The sequence below is a fragment of the Bubalus bubalis genome, chromosome 1, assembly GCF_019923935.1.
Source record: "Bubalus bubalis isolate 160015118507 breed Murrah chromosome 1, NDDB_SH_1, whole genome shotgun sequence".
Lineage (NCBI taxonomy): Eukaryota > Metazoa > Chordata > Mammalia > Artiodactyla > Bovidae > Bubalus > Bubalus bubalis.
In genome coordinates this window covers 163,629,722-163,650,687 of record NC_059157.1, presented here as the reverse complement: position 1 = coordinate 163,650,687, position 20,966 = coordinate 163,629,722, and the positions used below count along the sequence as shown (strand labels likewise).

At 42.4% G+C, this 20,966-nt stretch overlaps 1 protein-coding gene across 2 annotated transcripts in view; it reads right to left on the bottom strand.

Annotated features, from left to right (window-relative positions):
• The window catches only part of WWTR1 (WW domain containing transcription regulator 1), a 146,539-nt gene that overhangs the window by 27,949 nt on the left and 97,624 nt on the right, over positions 1–20,966 (bottom strand). For both annotated transcript variants that reach the window (XM_006063117.4, XM_006063116.4), the window contains exon 4: positions 2,108–2,310. In XM_006063117.4, coding sequence (XP_006063179.1) covers positions 2,108–2,310 — 203 coding nt within the window. The remainder of the gene's footprint in view (positions 1–2,107; positions 2,311–20,966) is intronic.

Here is a 20,966-nt window from a genome sequence, read left to right as displayed (position 1 = left end):
AAAGCTTTCTGGAACAGTCAAAACTACTCATTTCCTTAAACATGGAAAGGAAGCTCCCCATGTACCTTGCTTCATGTGAGTCATAAGACAAAGTCTGAAGAATTAGAACAATAAACTGAAGCCTTCCTCCCCAAAATGCAGCCAGCAAAATTTATGAGGCCTGAAAACATGTGCTACATTAGTTGAGCAGCACAGAAGAGAATTCTGCTCTTGCACAGACCAAGCCATTTCAGCAGGGAAAAGGCTGTGGCCTCCTTCAAGGACTTTCATTTATTTTTCTAAGGGAAGCACTCAGCCTGACTCCCTGAGGACACACCCTCTTTGGACAGACTGACTGCATGAATACACGAACGAGTGGAGGATGCCACGGAGGTGGCTATTCAAAGCCCAGGCAGTTTTGCAGACCCCTCTATCAGAGTCCATAGGCAAAACATTTTGCTTTCTCAAGCCCCCTCAGTTTTCTCTCTTTTTCATGCTTCGTGGCAGATCAAAGACAGTTGCAGATTCACTGTCATTTCCTCCATGGAACACTCTCTGTTATCTGCTCTAATTTGGGATGGGAAGGGTAGCAGGGATTAGAGGAGGAAGGTGCACAATGTGACTGTTAGATCAAAAGAATATGGAAGAAGTGACTCTGTGGCAGTTTCTAGAGCCAGGCCCTAATACACTGGCAGCTTTCAATTCCTGTCTCTTAGAACATTCTCTCAGGGAGACCCAAGCTGCTATTCCAAATAGAATAGTTGCATTGCTCTAAGATTACCAAGCTAGAGATGCCATGGGCAAATACTTCAAGTTTTCGTCCCAGCTAAGCCCAGACTTTCAGCAACCCTCACCATGAGGCCACACACTTAAGTAAACCCACCTTGGACCCTCCAAGTCAACCCATCCACCAGTTGAATACCACTAAGTGGCTTACTCCTTGGAAGGAAAGTTATGACCAACCTAGATAGCATATTGAAAAGCAGAGACATTACTTTGCCAACAAAGGTCCATCTAGTCAAGGCTATGGTTTTTCCAGTGGTCATGTATGGATGTGAGAGTTGGACTGTGAAGAAAGCTGAGCACCGAAGAATTGATGCTTTTGAACTGTGGTGTTGGAGAAGACTCTTGAGAGTCCCTTGGAGATCCAACCAGTCCATGCTAAAGGAGATCAGTCCTGGGTGTTCATTGGAAGGACTGATGTTGAAGCTGAAACTCCAATACTTTGGCCACCTCATGCGAAGAGTTGACTCATTGGAAAAGACTCTGATGCTGGGAGGGATGGGGGCAGGAGGAGAAAGGGACGACAGAGGATGAGACGGCTGGATGGCATCACCGACTCGATGGACATGAGTTTGAGTAAACTCCAGGAGTTGGTGATGGACAGGGAGGCCTGGCATGCTGCAGTTCATGGGGTCACAAAGAGTCAGGCACGACTGAGCGACTGAACCGAACTGAACTGAAGTGACTTCAGACTACACTATGTATAGAAGAACAGTCCAGCTGAGCCCTGCCTCAACTCCTGTCCACAAAATTGTAAAAAGGCTATATGGTGGGAAGGGGGGAGGACGGGAAGAAGGGATGGTTAGGGAGTTTGGGATGGACATGTACACCCTGCTATATTTAATATAGGTAACCAACAAAGACCTACTGTATAGCGCAGGGAACTATTCTCAATGTTATGTGGCAGCCTGGATAAGGGGGAGTTTAGGGGTGAATAGATATATATGTTACGTATGGCTGAGTCTCTTTGCTGTCCATCTGAAACTATCACAACATTGTTGATCAGCTATATGCCAATATACAATAAAAAGTTTTAAAAATTGAATAAATAAAATGGTTATTCTTTTAAGCCACCAAGTTTTGTGATAAAAAGTAATTGGTACATACTCTTTCTCTCCTTCTAGTGATGAGTAGTGAAAGCCAAAGATAGCCATGCTAATACAGCTACTCTATGTGCTCACAGATTTGGCTCTCAAGATAGTGCAAGTAGAGAATGGAAGTTTGGAGCAGGGTTTTTGGCCTTTAATGCTTCTGGAGAAAGATTTATTTTACTCTGAGGGCAAGTGGCTACCTACCTAGTAGCCTTGGCCACGAAGCCTCCACCAGGCACCACTGAAGGCCATACCTGCCTCATGAGCTCCTCCTGGCGCATCCTAATCCTCTCTCTCTCCATCTGGATCCTCTGAAGCCGAAGCTTCTGCTGCTGCTGCTGTTGGGTGGTCAGCGCGTTGGGCATACTCATGAGCCCCGCTGATGGGTTCTGAGGGGGATGGTTCTGCTGGCTCAGGGAACTGGGCGCCATCTGCTGCTGGTGTTGGTGGTTCATCACTACAGGAGAGAAGAACAGGGGGATGAGTGACCAGGACCTCAGCACCTTAGCAAAAAGAGACCATCAGAACGCTGTGGCCTTCAGATTCCTGAGATTCCTTCCAAAGTACTTTGCTGCTTATCATTACTGTTTAAGTAATCATTACCTTAATTCAATTCACAGAGACTCAGATACTGGCCCCTCTCCTGACCCACCTAGTCTTAGCTCTTGTGCCCTGTTAAAAGTCTGATTTCACACCTTGCCTGTGTCTAGGGTACATTTCAATCCTTAAATAGAACATAGTGGTCATAAGCAAATTCCACAAAGGTTACCACAACATGAAAGCTAATTTCACCAGGACATCTGGGTGTGTGTGCCTGTCCTCAGACAACCTGCATGTTTATGGCAGAGCTAAGGAGGGCATGTGATCATTGATAGTGGTGGGTGTAAAATAATATTTAGGACAGGTGAGCGAATTGACAGGTAAAACACAGCACCTAGATCAGGGGTCTACACAAAAGCAGGACCCCATTCATGATTTGTTAAAAGAGGATGCCCCAAAGACATAATTAGTGAGAAATTATTAGTGAATGATTAGAGAGCATTTAGTGAGAATTATTAGTGAGAGAGAAATTATATAAAAGATGCTAACCATGTTTATGACTGGATAAAGGCATAGAAGTGTTTTCAACTTTTTAAGGATTTTCTATTTGTCTCTATTTACCAATATTAAAATTTTAGCATACAATACTTCACATTACAAAACACTTTTAAACAGTTTAATAAATTATATAATCAGTGTCCCCTCCCCCCAAAAAATGCATCTTAAAAAGTGCTAGTTTTTCTCAAGACAGTTTACCTATTAAATTTGCTTAACTTCTACTGGGTAATATCCTGTAATAAAGAAAACTATGTTTTCCAGTCTATTTGCTCCTAAGCCAGGGCCAAAGGCAACAATGTGTAATTTTATATACTTACTTCATTTCTGAGAAAAAAAAACAAAAAATGTAATTTGTGCTATATTTGATATCATTACCTTTAAAGATAAAATTATTGGCATATTTTACTTAAAGTTCGGAGTGAAATATTTCAGATCTTCAGTTTGATATAGATATTACATGGACACATATTATAACCAAATTTTCTTAGGTGAATTTTAAAGTAGCCTAATCAATTATGTATTAAATGAATGTGTAGAAAACACAAACACACACACACATAGACAGTGAAAAAAAGGTACCAGGGAACCCTCCTACACTGTTGGTGGTAATATAAATTGGTACAACCACTATGCAGAACAGTACTGAAGTTCTTTAAAAACTAAAAATAGAACTACCATATCATCCAACAATCCCACTCCTGGGCATGTATCTGGAGAAAACCATAACTTGAAAAGATACATGCACCCCACTGTTCACTGCAGCGCTATTTATAATAGCCAGGACATGGAAGCAACCTGAATGGCCATCAACAGAGGAATGGATAAACCAGGTGTGGTACATATATACAACGGAAAGCACTCAGCCATGAAAAAGAACAAAATCTATTTACAAAACAAAAACAGATTCACAGACCTAGAAAACCAACTTACGGTTACCAAAGAGAAAACACAATCGGGGAGGGATAAATTAGGAATTTGGGATTAACATACACACATTATATAAAATAGACAATCAACAAGGGCCTCCTGTGTAGCACAGGGAATTCTACTCAGTACTCCATAATGACCTACATGGGAAAAGAATCTAAAAAAGAAAGAATACATGTATATGTATAACTAAATCACTATGCTGTACACTGAAACTAATACAACATTGTAAATCAACTACACTTTAATAAAATTTTTAAAAAGAAAGGAAGAGAAAACAAACCAAAACTTAAGATTTTCTGTAGAACTGGCTTCCTTAAGGAAGAATTTGTTCCTTGACAGGAAGTTCCTCTGGATAGGAGTAGAAGTGGGATAAAAATCTCTTTTTTGAAATTTACCTCTAACTCACTCAAATCTTTATTGCATTCCCACTATGTGCTGGATGCTGGGTTTGTAGCTGGATAAACAGCTCTTGCCCTCACAGGATCTAACAGGCTATTGCAAGGAACGTGTGGAGAAATGAGACGGGGTTTTATGCTTGTCTGTGAAAATTAAAGTGAAAGTTCCTCAGCTGTGTCCAACTCTTAGCGACCCCAGGGACTGTAGCCAGCCAGGCCCCTCTGTCCATGGAATTCTCCAGGCCAAAATACTGGAGTCGGTAGCCGTTCCCTTCTCCAGGGGATCTTCCCAACCCAGGGATCGAACTCGGGTCTCCTGCATTGCAGGTAGATTTTTAAGCATCTGAGCCACCAGGGAAGCTTGTCTGTATTGCACTAGAATGTTAGGCTTTGTAAAGATTCCTGGAGAACATCTAGTTCAGCTTTTTATTTTGTGAAAGCCAGGGAGGCGAGGGGTGTGCTCTGCTTAGAAACAGGTACAACTGGAGCCAAAGTTGAACTCCTGACACCCTGTCCACCTGCCCTTTCAACTGTCCTTCGCCGTCCTCTGTCACACCTGAGACCAAAGTCCAGGAACAATCACTGAAACTGGGGCAACCCCTCTACACACAATTTGCCTTCAATGGACCACAATGAAAGGCCACTTAAACAGCAGGCCCTCAAAACAGGCTCCTGGGCCCAAAGGTTGCTCAGGTTACAAGTAGGCAGGGCTGAAGGAGGATTTGGACAGGCTGACAACTGCTCAGTCACAGAGAAGTCGCTCAAAACAAGGTAAGATACTGGAGTATTCTGCAAAAATAGTTTGGGTTTCACTTCCTGAATCAACTCCACCGCCAATAACTCTCACCTCCTGGCACAGAAGGAAACTCGGTAAATGATGGGATGAATGAATGAAACCAGCTGGGCATTCCTTATGTTCTTAGTCCAAGAACAGAAAAAAAGCGTCGTTGTGACTGATGCCAAAATAACTGAAATAAGTAGTTCATTTCTACAGCGTGGAGCATAATTACAATCTCTATTTGAAGGCCTGGGTAGGAGGGTCAGGGATTGGGCACATACTGTGTCATGGGGAAAAATTCTCTTAAAATAAAGATTCAAGTAAGACGAAGTCCAGATACTCAGAAGGGTTTAATTCATAAGACCTCTTTCAGGCCAGAAGAAGGAAGCTTAGATAGAAAAATAGTGATTATCTCCAGGCACAGTTGTTTCTGAACCTTCTGCAAAAGTACGCTCCTATTTATCTGATGTAACTAGCACAGGAAAAAGAAGCCCAATTGTGTCTATAAGAGGAATGTGTAAATTGAATATTTCCAATATCACAAATCCCTAGGTTAGGAAAAAGAGGCTTGAAAATGTTAAATTTTTGTTAGTAGTTCAGAGGTTTTTTTTTTTTTGGTCACTCCATGTGGCATGCAGGATCTTAGTTCCCTGACTAGGGATTGAACCCTTGCTCCCTGCAGTGGAAGTGTAGAGTCTTACCCACTGGACTGCCAGAGAAGTCCCCGGAGGTTAATTTTTATAACTCAGATACCTTGAAAAGTATTAAAACTGACTCAGGTCTGGTACTTACTGACATGTCAAGTCAAATGGATCAGAACTATCTTCCATGACTTGGGAAGCCAGCCCTGTCGTTGTGCTCACACCCAGGACTGTTACTCCACTCCACACATCATTCAGACACTGGGAGTCAGGTTTTACTGATGTCTGCATCCTTATCTGGGGGGAGTTTAAGACTGGGTGGAGATCGCTTCTAAAAAACCACACCTTTGCTAGCCTTTAAAACACCAGCCCTTACAGGGACCATCCACAGGCAGGCACGGTGGACATGCTGCTTTCTTCCATTTAATTTAGATTTGACCATTTAGACTAAACATCTCCAGTTATTAACTGTAAAGACTGGAAGAGAATAGAACTTAGCCAATGGCTTTGTCTTCAAAATAAATCACACCCACCAACAGAGAAGTCTGTATGAGAAAATTCATCTTCATACTGTCCATAACAGCAAAAGATTGAAAACAGTGTCCACCAATAAGAGATCATGATTCATTCAGAGGAAGGCTATGTAATTATTCCAAAGAATAAACTCTGTAGTTACTTCTATGAAACAATCTCTAAGAAGCAACTTTCAGAAGGGGGAAAAAAAATCCAAGGAACAGGATGTATGTAAGAGCATAGTAGTTGTAATTAGAAAAATAGGGGTGGGGTGGGGTGCATATTATGCATAAAACAGTAAATTTCTCAAGAAAAATACACAATAATAGGTGCCTCTGGAGAGGAAACTGGGTGTCAGGGGTGGGAAGAGATCTTCGTTTTCCTCTTCTGTACTGTTTGAAGTTTTTCTGTGTGTATTACTTATGTAAAATATACAAATGCAAAAATAAAAAACAGAAATCAAAAGCATGGTCATGGAGGCATCAAATATGCAAAATATTTTCTTGGTGGAATGAAAGGAGGTAAACCCTAAATTATTTGAAAAACAACAAATAAGGCTTAAAATATAGTCAAGATCCTCAAAACTAAGAGCCTGCCTGGTGCAACTTTTCCACGTAGAGGTGAGGAAGCAATACCCAGAGAAACAGTGAACTGGAGGAAGGCCATAAAATAGTCACGGCCTAGGAGCCAGGTGTCCTGACTCACTCCACTTGCCCAAGATCTCCCCTGTTGCTCTGCTCCCTGCAGTTGTTTCATTTCAGAGGGTTACTCACTGAACCTTTCATTAGGTTGAATCTTGTGAACTTTACCGATGGTTGAGGTTCTTTAAAACCACTGCTTTCGTAGCTACTCAGAGACAAAGCGGGGCAGAAGAGTTTCAAGACAGAGATAAACAGAGAGGAAGTCCTCGGGAGAATACAGGGAGGAAAACATCTAGATTTGCAACAAACGAAATACTTCTTGGGATAATATCCCATAACATTTTAGGGAGAGAATAGTTCAGTTTAAGAAAAGAAAAAAAAAAAAAAAAAACGTACAGTATCTCAAATGCAGTATCTGAGGCCAAACCAGTTAAGGATAGACTACCATTAAATGCCTTACAAATGCTAAAGACCTAGTCAGTTCTAGACTTTTGCCTGCCCCCACAGAAAGGAATAACCCAAACAGAAGCGTTCTCCACTGAAGCAGGAATGCATCAAAACTAAAGCAGAGACTTCTCTTTTTTCCCTTCCAAGAGAGTCAGAATTTAAATTCAAATCCACATTTATCTTTTTCACTGTTTTCATCTCCTTCCCCCCCCCTCTTTTTTTTTCCTTCTTCAAAAATTGACTTTCTCTTGAGTGTTTGGCCATCAAACATAACCAAGCTCTACAGACATGTAACCAGACATATTTCACTGCTATTATTCAATATAAAAGAAAACACCAAGAAAAACAAACTCCACAGCATTTGAGACGAACACTCTTCTGAGTCAATGACTGTGAAGTAAATGCTCAACATGGGAATGGGGTGTGCAGAGGTGCATGGGGTGTATGACCCTCTGGCTAATGCCCACTGGGACACTGATGCACCCTCTAACTCGCTCCAGCAAACATACCACTCGGTCATGTCTACAAAGGCCCCCAAGATTCAAGGCCAGGAAGGTCCCTGGACTCCATTTTAAGCCAGCATGTCATCTGCTGTATAAGAAGCAGACCAGAAAAAGGTTAAGGCTTCTCTCCTGAACTTTTTGCCTTTTGCAGCACCAGGAACTGAGAGCGACAGCTCATAGACAGAGTATTTTGGCAGCTTCCCCAAGCCAGGAGCTGCAGACTAGGAGGGAGGCCAGGGAATCAGACTGCCCAGCGAGCCTCCTGGAATGTTTGACAAACGTCTCTCTGGCCTCGGAGAAGTTCAGTGGCTTGGTTTTCGGTGTCCTGGGCTTGCTTCCCCCCACCCCTCTTTTTTTTAAATAGGCTATGGTTATATACACACACACACACAAACAATGCCAAGTGAAGAAAACAAAACCATAAGGTTGGGCTCAACTACAAAACCCATCACAGGCCTGCATCAGGCTGGCTCCAAGCAGATTATGGAAAGGACAACCAGCGTGCCAATGGCTAGACGCCACACCTAAGCCCTAGAAAGACACAGTAACGACGTTATTCCCTTTCAATCCTCCTCCGTGATGCACACGTGAGTCTAGGGAGGGCAAAGAGGAATACTTGTTGTTAGTTAGGCATTTCTCCTCTTTTCCTCGGCCTCCTTTCTCCTCTTGACAACAGCTCCTCAGCTGTGGTGTCTCTATGCATAGCTCTTTGAGTTGAACTTTAAAAACCTGTGGTTTTGGACTTCCCAGGTGATCTAGTGGCTAAGACTTTGTGCTCCCAATGCAGGGGGCCTAGGTTCAATCCCTAGTCAGGGAACTAGATCCTACAGGCTGCAAATAAAGATCCTGTATGCTGCAACTAAGACCCGGTGCAGCCAAATTAATTAATGAATTTTGAAAAATACACGGTTTTGTTAACATGTCAGAGGCACAATTCCATGTAATTGAGGGGGGAGACCTGCCCAACACTGCATGATTCTTCCTCTCCCAGTACCTATTATCAAGCTTCTGTATTTCTCTTCTGTCAAGAATGGACAGAGTTTCATATGTTGCTATGATTCATTATTATAGTAAACATATAATGTCCATGAGTCTACACTCATATAAACAAATAATTGAATAAATAAATAAATGCCAGGAAAAGAGGCAAATTTGTAGAGACAAATTTAAGATAATTTAATGTAGATACACTGTCCTCAATGAAGGGGAGAAAACCCCCACTCCTGATGTATAGATTGTATGTAGTAACCTCCTCCCAATGAGCAGTTATCCAATGGTAGTGAGGGATAGCAACTTTACAGGGGAGGGATTTTGTACACTGGGCAGGTGATCGAGATCAACATCAACAGTGACAAGCCATGGTGATGACATGACCCTTGATAAGATGTGATGAGAATGGTACTTTATTTCTGTGGTCTTCCTCCCCAAGACCCATCATCCCAACCTGATCGGAGAAAAACATCAGACACATTCCTGTAGAGGGAAATCCTATAAAATTCCTAAGGTGTACTCAGAATTATCAAGGTCATCAAAAACAAGGAAAGTCTAAGAAACTTTCATAGCCAAGAACAACTTAAGGAGACATAACAAGTAAAGATAAGGTGGTATACAGCTGGGGACATTAAGAAAAAAACTAAGACAATCTGAATAAAGTATGGAAGTTAGTTAATAATAATGTATCCATATTGGTTCATTAATGATAACATCTGTTTTTATTGTATGTTAATATCATACAATGTAAGATATTACTAATACAGGAATTCGGGTGAGAGGCATACAGAACTCTATCTTATCATGATTTTTTCTGAAAATCTAAAACAGATATAAGAAAAACATGTGTGTGTCTGTGTATGTATATGTGTGTGTATAGTAATCACATCTTCAATAAATACCAGGAACCGTGTTTGGCACTGTCTCTTTAATACTCAATATCAAATAGTCTCCATATCATATATAAAAAATGAATAGATATTATAGGGTATATTAAAAATGGATAAATATTCAAAAGAAAACATGGTCTGGTGATCCAGTGGTTAAGACTCTGTGCTTCCAGGGTAGGGGGCCTCAGGTTCGATCTCTGGTCGGGGAACTAAGATCCACATGCCACATTGCATGGCCAAATTAAAAGAATGAAAGGAAGGCAGGAAGAAAAAATTAAGAAAGGAACAAAAGAAGAAAAAAAGAAAGAAAGAAAATATGGTCTAAGTGTGTCCCATGGGAGCAAATAGATATTAAGTTAAAGTTTAAAAAATTATAACAGCTGCTTCCCATGTTTCATGGTCAATTAAGATTGGGAAATAGTGGGCTAAACAAAGTTAAAAGAATTTATTTTATTGCAGAATTTCTCAAAGACCTTAACTTACAAACAGACAATGAGACTTTCCAAGAGGGAGATATAAAATGCAGCACTTCTCAACCCTGTTCCCCTGAGGAGGGATACTGGAAAGTGCTGGTCCCATGCATCTTAGCAGATGTCTTGGCAGTACTGAATTGAGAATTGAATTGAAAATGAATGAATATTTATTAAGCTCCTACTATGTGCTGAGCTTCTCAAAGTCAACTGAGCAGCTGTGTGGGGTGTGGAGTCAGAGAAAGGGACATGCAGCCTATACATGTTGAACAAAGTGGTTCCCTGTACCTAGAATTACCCACTGCTGTTCAAGATACAAAGTAACCAAAAAAAAAAAAAAAAAAGCACAGGGAAAGCCAGGGTTATAAGAGACTGTCAGAATAGCTGCTGATATTCTCAATCATCAAATATTGATTTAATAGGAAGATTCCTAAGATGGTTTAACTTGTGTATCAATTTTCACAGGTGCTAAGCAGAATCCAGCTAAATGAACTTCTGTGCCATATATTCAAAATAACCTATCTTTTATTTTAGTTTGGGGGTTTCTTTTTTTTAACCAGCTTCTATGATAAAACATGGAGAAGGCAATGGCAACCCACTCCAGTGTTTTTGCCTGGAGAATCCCAGGGACGGGGGAGCCTGTGGGCTGCTGTCTCGGGGGTTGCACAGAGTCGGACCGACTGAAGTGACTTAGCAGCATGATAAAACAACATTAAGAGCTCTAAAGCACCCTTCTGAAAGCACCCCTTTGAAGCGCTGACTTATTATTATGAAAATCTGGTTACAGTTTCCTCAAAGTAGGTGAATATGCAACATTTGAATGTATTCGTTGGGTATGATCTGGAATGTGGGAAAAATTCTTCCTCCCAGATGGAACAGGTGTTAAACTCAGTTTGATGTTTGGACTATGTTTATATGAATCACATCGGAAACACATTCCAGAAACCTAAACACCAAGAGGGCAACACGAGCTCTTCTGCATTGTGGGCTGTTACGATTCCATTCTCTGTCCCCATCCTACAAATGATGATATAGGTCTGTCAGAGAGAAGTGACCAATTGTCCTGGTTCTACTAAGGGGTTTCCTGGGACGTGGGACTTTCAGGGCTAAATCTGGAAGAGTCCCGAGCAGATGCTGTGGTTGGTCACCCTACACCTGTGATTGCCCACATTCCCAGTGCTAACTCACGGCAGTAGGACCCAAGTTTCCTGTTTCCATTCTAACATGTTTCCTTACAAAGAGAACCAGCACTCATAGGAGAGAACAATTTGATATTCAGAATGACAGTCAGGCTGTCCATCAAATCAGCTCTCAACGTGTCCTCCATCAGTTGCGACGAGCTGTCTCTCCTTTTGCACCCATACAACTTGGTAATCGGTGCCTCTCAAGTGGCACCAGCAGTCAAGAATCCACCTGCCAATGCAGGAGATGCAAGAGATGTGGGTTCGACCCCTGGATTGGGAAGATCCCTGGAGGAGGAAATGGCAACCCAATCCAATATTCTTGCCTGGAGAATCCCGTGGACAGAGGAGCCTGGTGGGCAACAGTCCATGGGGTCGCAAAGAGTTGGACAAGGCAGCACACACGCACACGTGATGGCTTGGTAGAGGGACTATTACTCCAGCACTTACTCTGCAACTTTTTGAAGAAATTAAGCACTATTATGACGTTGCATTGTATTGCTCATACATATGAGCCTTCAAGTCAGGAAATCTTTCTCGCTGGATTCTAGGTTGAGCCACACACAGTGAACAGAAGCACTTTTAAGAAACACTGAACTGTTCTCTTCCTGTGATTTGAACTCTCACCTTCCTGAGGGCTGGATTCATGCTCTTTATAAACAAAACCTAACAACCACATCTCCCCCTGTCCTTTAGAATCAACTCCACTGGTATGAATATTCCTTATAAACACAGAACAAAATTTATTTCAAATCTGACTTGTTGATGCACACAGTAGGCACCAAATACATTCTCCCTGAGAATGTTTATGGATTTATAGGTCAGAAATGGGTAGTTAAATATCAGTTCATTTTTAAGATGATCAGCAGAGGCTTTTTTTTTTTTTTTTAATTTAAAAGAAAAGTCAGAGCAAACGGGAAACCCATCCCTACTACACACACAGACACAATTCTTTCTGTTTCGGATGCATTTTAATTATTACATCCCATAATCTTTGAAAGATTGAGGGCAGGAGGAGAAGGAGACGACAGAGGATGAGATGCTTGGATGGCATCACCGACTCAATGGACATGGGTTTGGGTGGACTCCGGGAGTTGGTAATGAACAGGGAGGCCTGGCGTGCCGTGGTTCATGGGGTTGCAAAGAGTCGGACACGACTGAGTGACTGAAGTGAACTGATACTCTTATAAGTGGATATTTAATGAATAATAGATTTTTGTTATGGCTTTCTCTTTACTCCCGGAGCATAATTCCCTATTGAGGACCCAATGCATTTTGTTATTGTTTTACCATTAGTGTTTTACAAATCCCACCATCCTCATCATAGCTGTGGCCATGTATTTACCCTACTTTGAAGCATCACCATAGAAGTTCAGGCTGGAAGGAGCTTAGTTTGACCAAGTTCCTCAATTTTTTTTTTAGCAGCAGGATCTTTCCCCAGAGCCTGATATATGGCATGAAGCAGAGACACCCCACATGTTCAGGGGTTCATTCACAGCATGCCTGCAGCCTGTGCCAGTGTAAGTGAATGCTTAAAAGGCACTCCTTTTGATTCTCTTCTCTAAATTGTCTCGGTCTGGCTTTCACTCTGCTTTCCCTACAGGCGTTTCCCAACTCTTGAGTCAAAATATTAAACAAAGTTTTAAAATATGTTGGACAGACATGGCTCTTGGAGACTGGATACTAACTAAGCTTAGCTTCTGCTTGCATGCCCCAAAACCCTGGCATGGGGCCTTGGGACACAATTTAAAACCAATGATTTAAGCCAATTCACTCATTTGAGAGATGAAGAAACTTGGAAGGTTAATTGACTCAGCACAAATCACAAGCATAGACTGTGACAAACCTAGGAAGCTCAGGGAATGTGCTGGAATGCATGGCTGGCGTCAGCTGCACTGGCCACCAATCACTGCCCTGTCCTGCAGTCAAAAACTATTTACTGAGTTAAATTTGGTGACAAGGATTAAGAGGAGTTTCCTTTGCCCTATTTCACAAAAAGGTCCAAAGCAGACTAATTTAATTAACTTATTTACTTGTAAAATGATGCAATCAACATAGTTACATGTTAGGGTGACACCCTATTTGTGGGATCTGCTTTTACAGAAAATGGTATAGGGCTTTCTTCTTCCATCCTTAAAAAAAAAAAAAAAAAGACCAAATCAGGTATCTTTGAAGCATTACATTTCATAATACAGGAAGGGTTCAACCAGAAGACGTGGCACCATCAAGCAATACTAGCCCTTCTGGCCACAGAGGCTCCAGGGAAATGATGATATGCAACAGAGAGAAGCCAAAACATACAGGTGTAAATCGTATCTGACATATGCATGGACCTAGCCACACCAAGCTTCAAAAATATTTCCGCATTGAGAGTGTCTGGGTACAGCTGCGGGTCTTTTTCTCTCTGTTTATGGGCCATACAGGGTTTAACTCATGTGAACTGGCCAATGTCAGGTGTCCTGCAGCCCAGTCTGATGGAAAACACATGTCTACGGAGGTAGAAAGACAAACCCAGTCTCAATCCAGCCTGGACTCAGTCACGATTCAATGAAGGGGGGTAAAAAGGCTGCAGACGCGTCTCTCGCCCTTCTTGCGTCTCTCTCAGCTCCTGCCAACAATGAGTCGCTTGTTTCTCTTATTTCCCAGAAACAGTATTAGCCGTCCAACAAGGTCAGCAAAAAAAAAAAAAGCAGCTTTTCACTTCAGGGTGCATTCGGTTCCAAAAATCTGTAAAGTATTAAACCAAGAAGTTGCACTATCCCAACTTCACACTGAGCTCTTTATTCCAATTCTGGGTGAGAATAACTCTAAGGAAATTTCTCAGCCGGCTCAGTTGATAAGACACAAAATTCTGGGATCCATGTACGTTCAGACACACTTTCTCGACTTCAAACCTTAACAGCACTTCCAGGTGCCCCCAGAATCAGACAGGTGGATCTTAGATTCTCCAGATGCCCCCGGCTCAACTGGTTTTAGACTCGTAACCCAACCTACATTTACTTCACAGGAATCCCTGAATTTTAGCAGCAGCCAACGATTTTCCTACCCGCCATCCTGTGTGCCCATCCAAACAGTAATCAAGTCAACAAACCAGAGAGCAAACATCCAGGCAACTCTGTTCTCCTAGGTGTAAAGATGGAAAAGCCTATAACATGGCTTTTTATGTTTTCCTAGCAAATGCATCAGGGCTTCCCTGGGGGGTCAGATGGTAAAGAATCTGCCTACAATGCAGGAGACCAGGGTTTGATACCTGGGTCGGGAAGATCCCCTCAAGAAGGGCATGGCAACCCACTTCAGTATGTTTGCCTGGAGAATCCAATGGACAGAGGAGCCTAGTGGGTCCTCTGGTCACAATCCCCAGGATCACAAAGAGCTGGACACGACTGAGCGACTAAGCACAGCCCAGCATAGCAAATGCATCATCTACAATAAACTCTCTCCTGTCTAATGAAAATAAATGCATGAACAGTGAATATATATTTTACAATGAAATAATAATTTTTTAAATAGATATTATAAAATGTATATTTTACTGGCATGTAAAAGATTTCAACATCAGTTTTCATCGTTGTAAGAGATCTAGAACAAGCTATGAAAAAAAATCACATCTTTTTGGCATTCATTTCTTCTGGGTCCTTCAGCTATAAATAAATCATATTTCTTCCACCTAAAGCAGCACCAGAAAGGTCTACTTGATTCCATCTGATTTCTGGGCTATCAAAAGATTTATCAAAAGTGGCCAAGCAGAAAGCACATGGGCTATCGAAAGATTTATCAAAAGTGGCCAAGCAGAAAGCACATTTGTGAAGGCAGTGAATTTAGGCACATAATGACTAACTCGGAAAAAAAAAGAGGAAACTGGGTGCTTCACCGTACTTCTTCACAAAGTTATCTTTGTGTCTTTGAATTTTATTCCATGGCCTGGCAACAGCAGCAAAACCAAAACTTTTCTTGTTTTATTATCTTCAGACAATAGGTACACTTTTATCCCAGCAGGAAATGGAAACTCTGATCCATGCATTTATTTTCATTAGTCAGGAGAGAGTTTATTGTAGCTTTTTATTGGTTAGCTTTCCTGAATGATTTTAAAACTACTCCAGGTGCAGAGTGTGGCAACCCAAACTCAGTAACAGAAAATGAATCCACAGCTGTGTTCCACTAGAGGTAGGAAGAAGTTGCCAGCGTGGGCCAATAGTCCTTAATCTGTTTTCTTTTTACTGTGTGCCATACTAGTAAACATCTTTATTATTGAAAGAGCTCATACAACGGACACACCAAGAGATAGGTCAAAGGATTTGAACAGTGTATAGACGAGAACATGTATTTACTAATTAAATGTGGAAAAATTACCAGCTTCACAAGAAATTGTAGAAATGCAAATTACACAGTCATTCTTTAGCAATCAAATTAACAGAAACAACACAGTAATGAGGGGTATTTTGCATCATGCCATGAATACGCAAGAAAAAAAAACAAACAAGAATTCAACCGGGGTAGCAGGATTAAGAAATCTGGTAAAATTATGTGTCAAATTTGGAGACTTTGTGCTTATATGCATTTTAAAGACTGTACCCATAGATCTAGGATCTCTAGTGACCCAAAAAAGGTTAATTACCTTTGCAATGAAAATGTATCAAAATACTAATAGTGGTCCTTGAATGGTAGGCCTATGGATGATTTTTTTCTTTCCAGTGGTCCACGGTTCACTTAAACATTCACTCACCAAATACCTGCTGAGCCCCAAGCAAGTGCAAGGCCCTGTTTCTAGGTGCTAGAGACAGTGGAGAGCAAGACCGAAAGGTTCTGCCCTTCAGATTATAGTCTAGTGGGGAGACAGACCAGAGCAAATACAAAGTATAACTCTAGTGATAAGGGCTTTGAATAAACAAATGCAGAACTATTGGAGAGAAGCATTCCTTCTGTGTCTGAGGAGGTAATTTGTAAAAACATTGGATGGGGGACTTCCCAGGTGGTCCAGTGGCTAAGACTCCACACTCCCCATGCAGGTGCAGGAGGCTCCCAATATAGGAGTCAACATGGTTTGATCCCTCGTCAGGGAACTAGATCTCTTACAATGGAACACAAGCTCTTTTGACGACAGAAAAGGCCCAGTGGAGGCAGAGCAAGGTGCCCTCACATGGTAGGCACTTGAAAAACAATACTCCTGGAACCCCCAGAATCTTCACAAGCCCAACTGAGGGCATACATAAAATATGCTGATTTTTAAAAATCAGACATTTAAAGCTCTTTTTTTGACTTAGTAGGCCAATTCACCACCCTCTTAATGTTATAACAAATGTTTATACAGATTGAAGATGATTTGCTTAAAAACTGGTAACTAAGGAGTACATGAGCAAAACTGGGTGGCCAACATGGCTGAAGGGCCCAGGGCTGGGGGCTGGGACCGGGGCCTGAGGGGCATCATGACTGGTGAGCACCGCTGTAGCGGCTAAGTTGTGTCCGACCCTTCTGCTACCCCATGGACCGGAGCCTGCAGTCCATGGGATTTCTCAGGCAAGAATACTGGAGTGGAGGACTGCCATTCCCTTTCCCAGGGGATCTTCCCAACCCAGGGACTGAATCCACATCTCCTGCGTTGCAGGCAGATTCTTTACCACTGAGCCATGAGGGAAGCCCGGTGAGCACTGCAGTTAGTCTCTCTATTCCAAAGTGATAGAAATCTCCGTCAGGTTTACTGCTCAAGCTCCATGAGAAACTGCCAGAGTATTTCATACACTATCGTAAAATTTAAAATTCTGAAGAAATCCAGAGATGGAGAAGTTCTGGGAGTATATTGCTCAAGATCTGTGTCTCTGGGTTGTTCTCCCAGCCAAGTGAGGTGATTCAGAGTCACTTTGGGGCAAGAAAGGAGTAAGCTCTGAGGCGATGAGGAGAGGTAGAAATCAAACCAGCTGTGCTTTTTAAACATGTTCAGAAGAAGATTCTGATTCCAAGCAAAACAAAACAAAAACCTACACCTCTAAATTTCATTTGGGAAGGTGTGTGAAGGGGGTTCTATTCTTAAAAAAGAAATGAGGGACTTCCCAGGTGGTCCAGTGGTTGGGAATCTGTCTGCCAATGCAGGAGACAGATTAGATCCCTGGTCCAGGAAGATTCCACATGCCTTGGGGCAAATAAGTCCATGTTCGGCCAACTAGTGAGCTCACGTGCCCTAGAGCCTGTGCTCCACAACCAGAGAAGCCAGAACAATGCACCGCAACTAGATAATAACTCCTGCTTGCTATAGCTAGAGAAAGCCCATGCACAGCAACAAAGACCCAACACAGACCAAAATAATAAAATTTTTTAACAAAATAGAAAAATGAACTGAAACACCCAAAAGAAAAATGCCTCAACTCTGAATTTTCTCAGTAGCATCCCTGAGTCCAGCTGGGTACCGTGGGTAGCCTTGTGGTCTTGCAGCCATTCCCGGCTGGTGTTCTCAGATGATGCCACCATCCAGGGTCTAAGGAGGGCAGAGAAAACATCTCTCTAAAGCTCCTGGTGTTCACCGTGGGAAGACTTTTTGAGCACTGTCTGCTAGATCAGTCTAGGTCATTTATGGGGAATTCCTTCTTCAGCCTCTACACTTCAAAAACTGTTTCTCCTCCACACCAGGCAAGTCTTTCCCTCCTGATGTTCTGACTCCTGTATCTGAACATGCGGCCCTCTTAGCACAAGTCCCCAAGTCTCAGAGTTAAGTCTTCGGGCACCTCTAGAAACCACACAAGGCCTGCAGTATGCACTTTCTTCCCTGGCTTTATTATTTTCTCAGTCTTTTACCCCAACTTAAGTTTATTACCTGTATCCCTTTTTTTCTGGCCAGGCTATAGGGCTCGTGGGTTCTCAGTCCCCTGACCAAGGATCGAACCTGTGTCCCTGCAGTGGAAGCATAGAGTCCTAACCACTGGACAGTAGGAATTCCCTATCTATCCTTTTGAATTAAGTGTTTTGGAAGAGGCAAGAGTAGAATCAATGGACAGAAGCATCACAGTTTCATTTTAAAACCCTATCTCTGTATATGGGCTTCCCAGGGGTCGCTAGTGGTAAAGAACCCTCCTGCCAATGCAGGAGACATAAGAGACGTGGGTTCGATCCCTAGGTTGGGAAGACCCCTGGAGAAGGTCGCAGCAACCCACTCCAGTATTCTTGGCTAGAGAAACCAATGGACAGAGGAGCCTGATGGGCTACATTCAGTCCGTGGGGTCACAAAGAGTCAGACATGACTGAAGCAACTTAGCACACATGCACAAACATCTCTGTATATATAGCTACACTGATATATTGATAGCATTATTTATGAATTGAGTAGTGTTCTAAGAAGCTTAAGCGAGCATGTTAGATAATGGCATTTTCTCATCATCCTGAGGAAGGAAAAGTATTTACATGACCTGAGGACACATCTTACAGAAACCTGGGGGATCAAAAAGTTTTTCCTCATGTCGGAGAAGGCAATGGCACCCCACTCCAGTACTCTTGCCTGGCAAATCCCATGGATGGAGGAGCCTGGTGGGCTGCACAGTCCATGGGGTCACTAAGAGTCAAACGACTGAGTGACTTCACTTTCACTTTTCACTTTCATGCATTGGAGAAGGAAATGGCAACCTACTCTAGTGTTCTTGCCTGAGGAATCCCAGGGATGGGGGAGCCTGGTGGGCTGCCATCTATGGGGTCGCACAGAGTCGGACACGACTGAAGTGACTTAGCAGCAGCAGCACTGTCTTTACGGAACACACTTGTGAGTGAAGCCCGCTGACCTGAGCAAAGTCTGCCTTCCTCCCAGCATCACCCATTCTGGGACAGACTGACATGTGCCTCCTGACAGGATCCAGGAGAAAAACACCAACATCACCTTTGTGCTACTCCTGCCCAAAAGGTACAACCTAAATCTAAACCAGGAGGAAACACCATGCCAAGGTCCAGAAACACAAAAGCTGTAGGTAAAAAAATTCCAGGTAAAAACAAATTAAGGAGAGAAGATGATTAAATACAATGAATGACCTTCAATAGATCCTGGACCAGAAACCAAGTGGCCATAAAGGACATAACTGTGGCAAATGAAACTTCAAAAAGTGAAAGTTGTTCAGGCGTGTCCAATTCTTTGTGACCCCATGGCCTGTAGCCCGCCAGGCCCCTCTGTCCAGGAATTCTACAGGCCAGAATGCTGGAGTGGGTAGTCATTCTCTTCTCCAGGGGATCTTCCCCACCCAGGGATGGAACCCAGGTCTCCCACATTGCAGGCAAATTCTTTACCATCTGAGCCACCAAGGAAGCCCCACAAAAAAGCAAGTCATACAAATTTTTTGGTTTCCCCCTGTACAAAATGCTATGCTTATACTATACTGTAGTCTATTAAGTTTATTGTACACAGACACACACATATATATACAATGGCATTATTTCTAAAAAAAAATGTACATATCTTAATTAAAAGGTACTTTCTTGTTTAAAAATGTTAACCATCATTTGAGCCTTTAATGAGTCAATCTTTTTGCTGCTGCTGCTGCTAAGTTGCTTCAGTCATGTCCGACTCTGTGTGACCCCATAGACGGCAGCCCACCAGGCTCCCCCGTCCCTGGGATTCTCCAGGCAAGAACACTGGAGTGGGTTGCCATTTCCTTCTCCAATGCATGAAAGTGAAAAGTGAAAGTGAAGTCGCTTAGTTGTGTCTGACTGTTTGCGACCCCATGGACTGCAGCCCACCAGGCTCCTCCACCCATGGGATTTTCCAGGCAAGAGTACTGGAGTGGGGTGTCACTGCTTTCTCCCAATCTTTTGGCATTGGTGATCAAAGTATACTGATCACAGATCACAATAACAAATACAATAATAATGAAAAAGTTTGAAGTATTGCAAGAATTACTAAAATGTGACACAGAGACACAGTAAACACTCTTGGGGAAATGACACTGATAGGTCTGTATGACGCAAGGTTGCCACAAACCTTCAATTTGTAAAAAATGCAGTATCTGTGAAACACAAAAAAGTGAAGCGCAGTTATACAAGGTCAGCCTGCACTGTCCTTTCAGAAAATGCAATCTAAAGTATTTAGGGGGGGAAAGGGCATGATGTCTCCACCTTAGGCCTGAGAAGTTAAGAAAAAATGTATATATAATACATCTTCATAAAGGGAAAGAGAGAGAAGTAAATGAGGCAATTATAAACAATTAACAGGATTCCCTGGTGGTCCAGTGGTTAAGAATCTGACTCGCCAGTGCAGGGGACATAGGCTCAGTCCCCGGTCTGGGAAGATTCCACACGCCTCGGGGCAACTAAGTCTGTGTGCTACAATTACTAAAGCCTGTGTGCCCAGTGCCCATGCTCCGCAAGAGACGCCACTACAATGAAAGGCCCGTGCACTGCAAGGAAGAGCAGCCCTCGATCTGCTGTAACTAGAGCCAAAAATAAATAAATAAATAAATTTTTTTTTAAATGAACAATTAACAAAGGCAAATCTGGGCAAAAGGTATGTGTGAGTTCCTGGTACTATATTTGAAACTCCTCTGTAAATTTTAGATTATTTCAAAATAAAAGGTGACACATTACAACAACAAAGAAAAAACCTTTCCCTAAACACACCCTAAACTCCCTGGAGATGGAAAAATCTCAGTCTGGCAGAGTCCAGACAAACTGTAC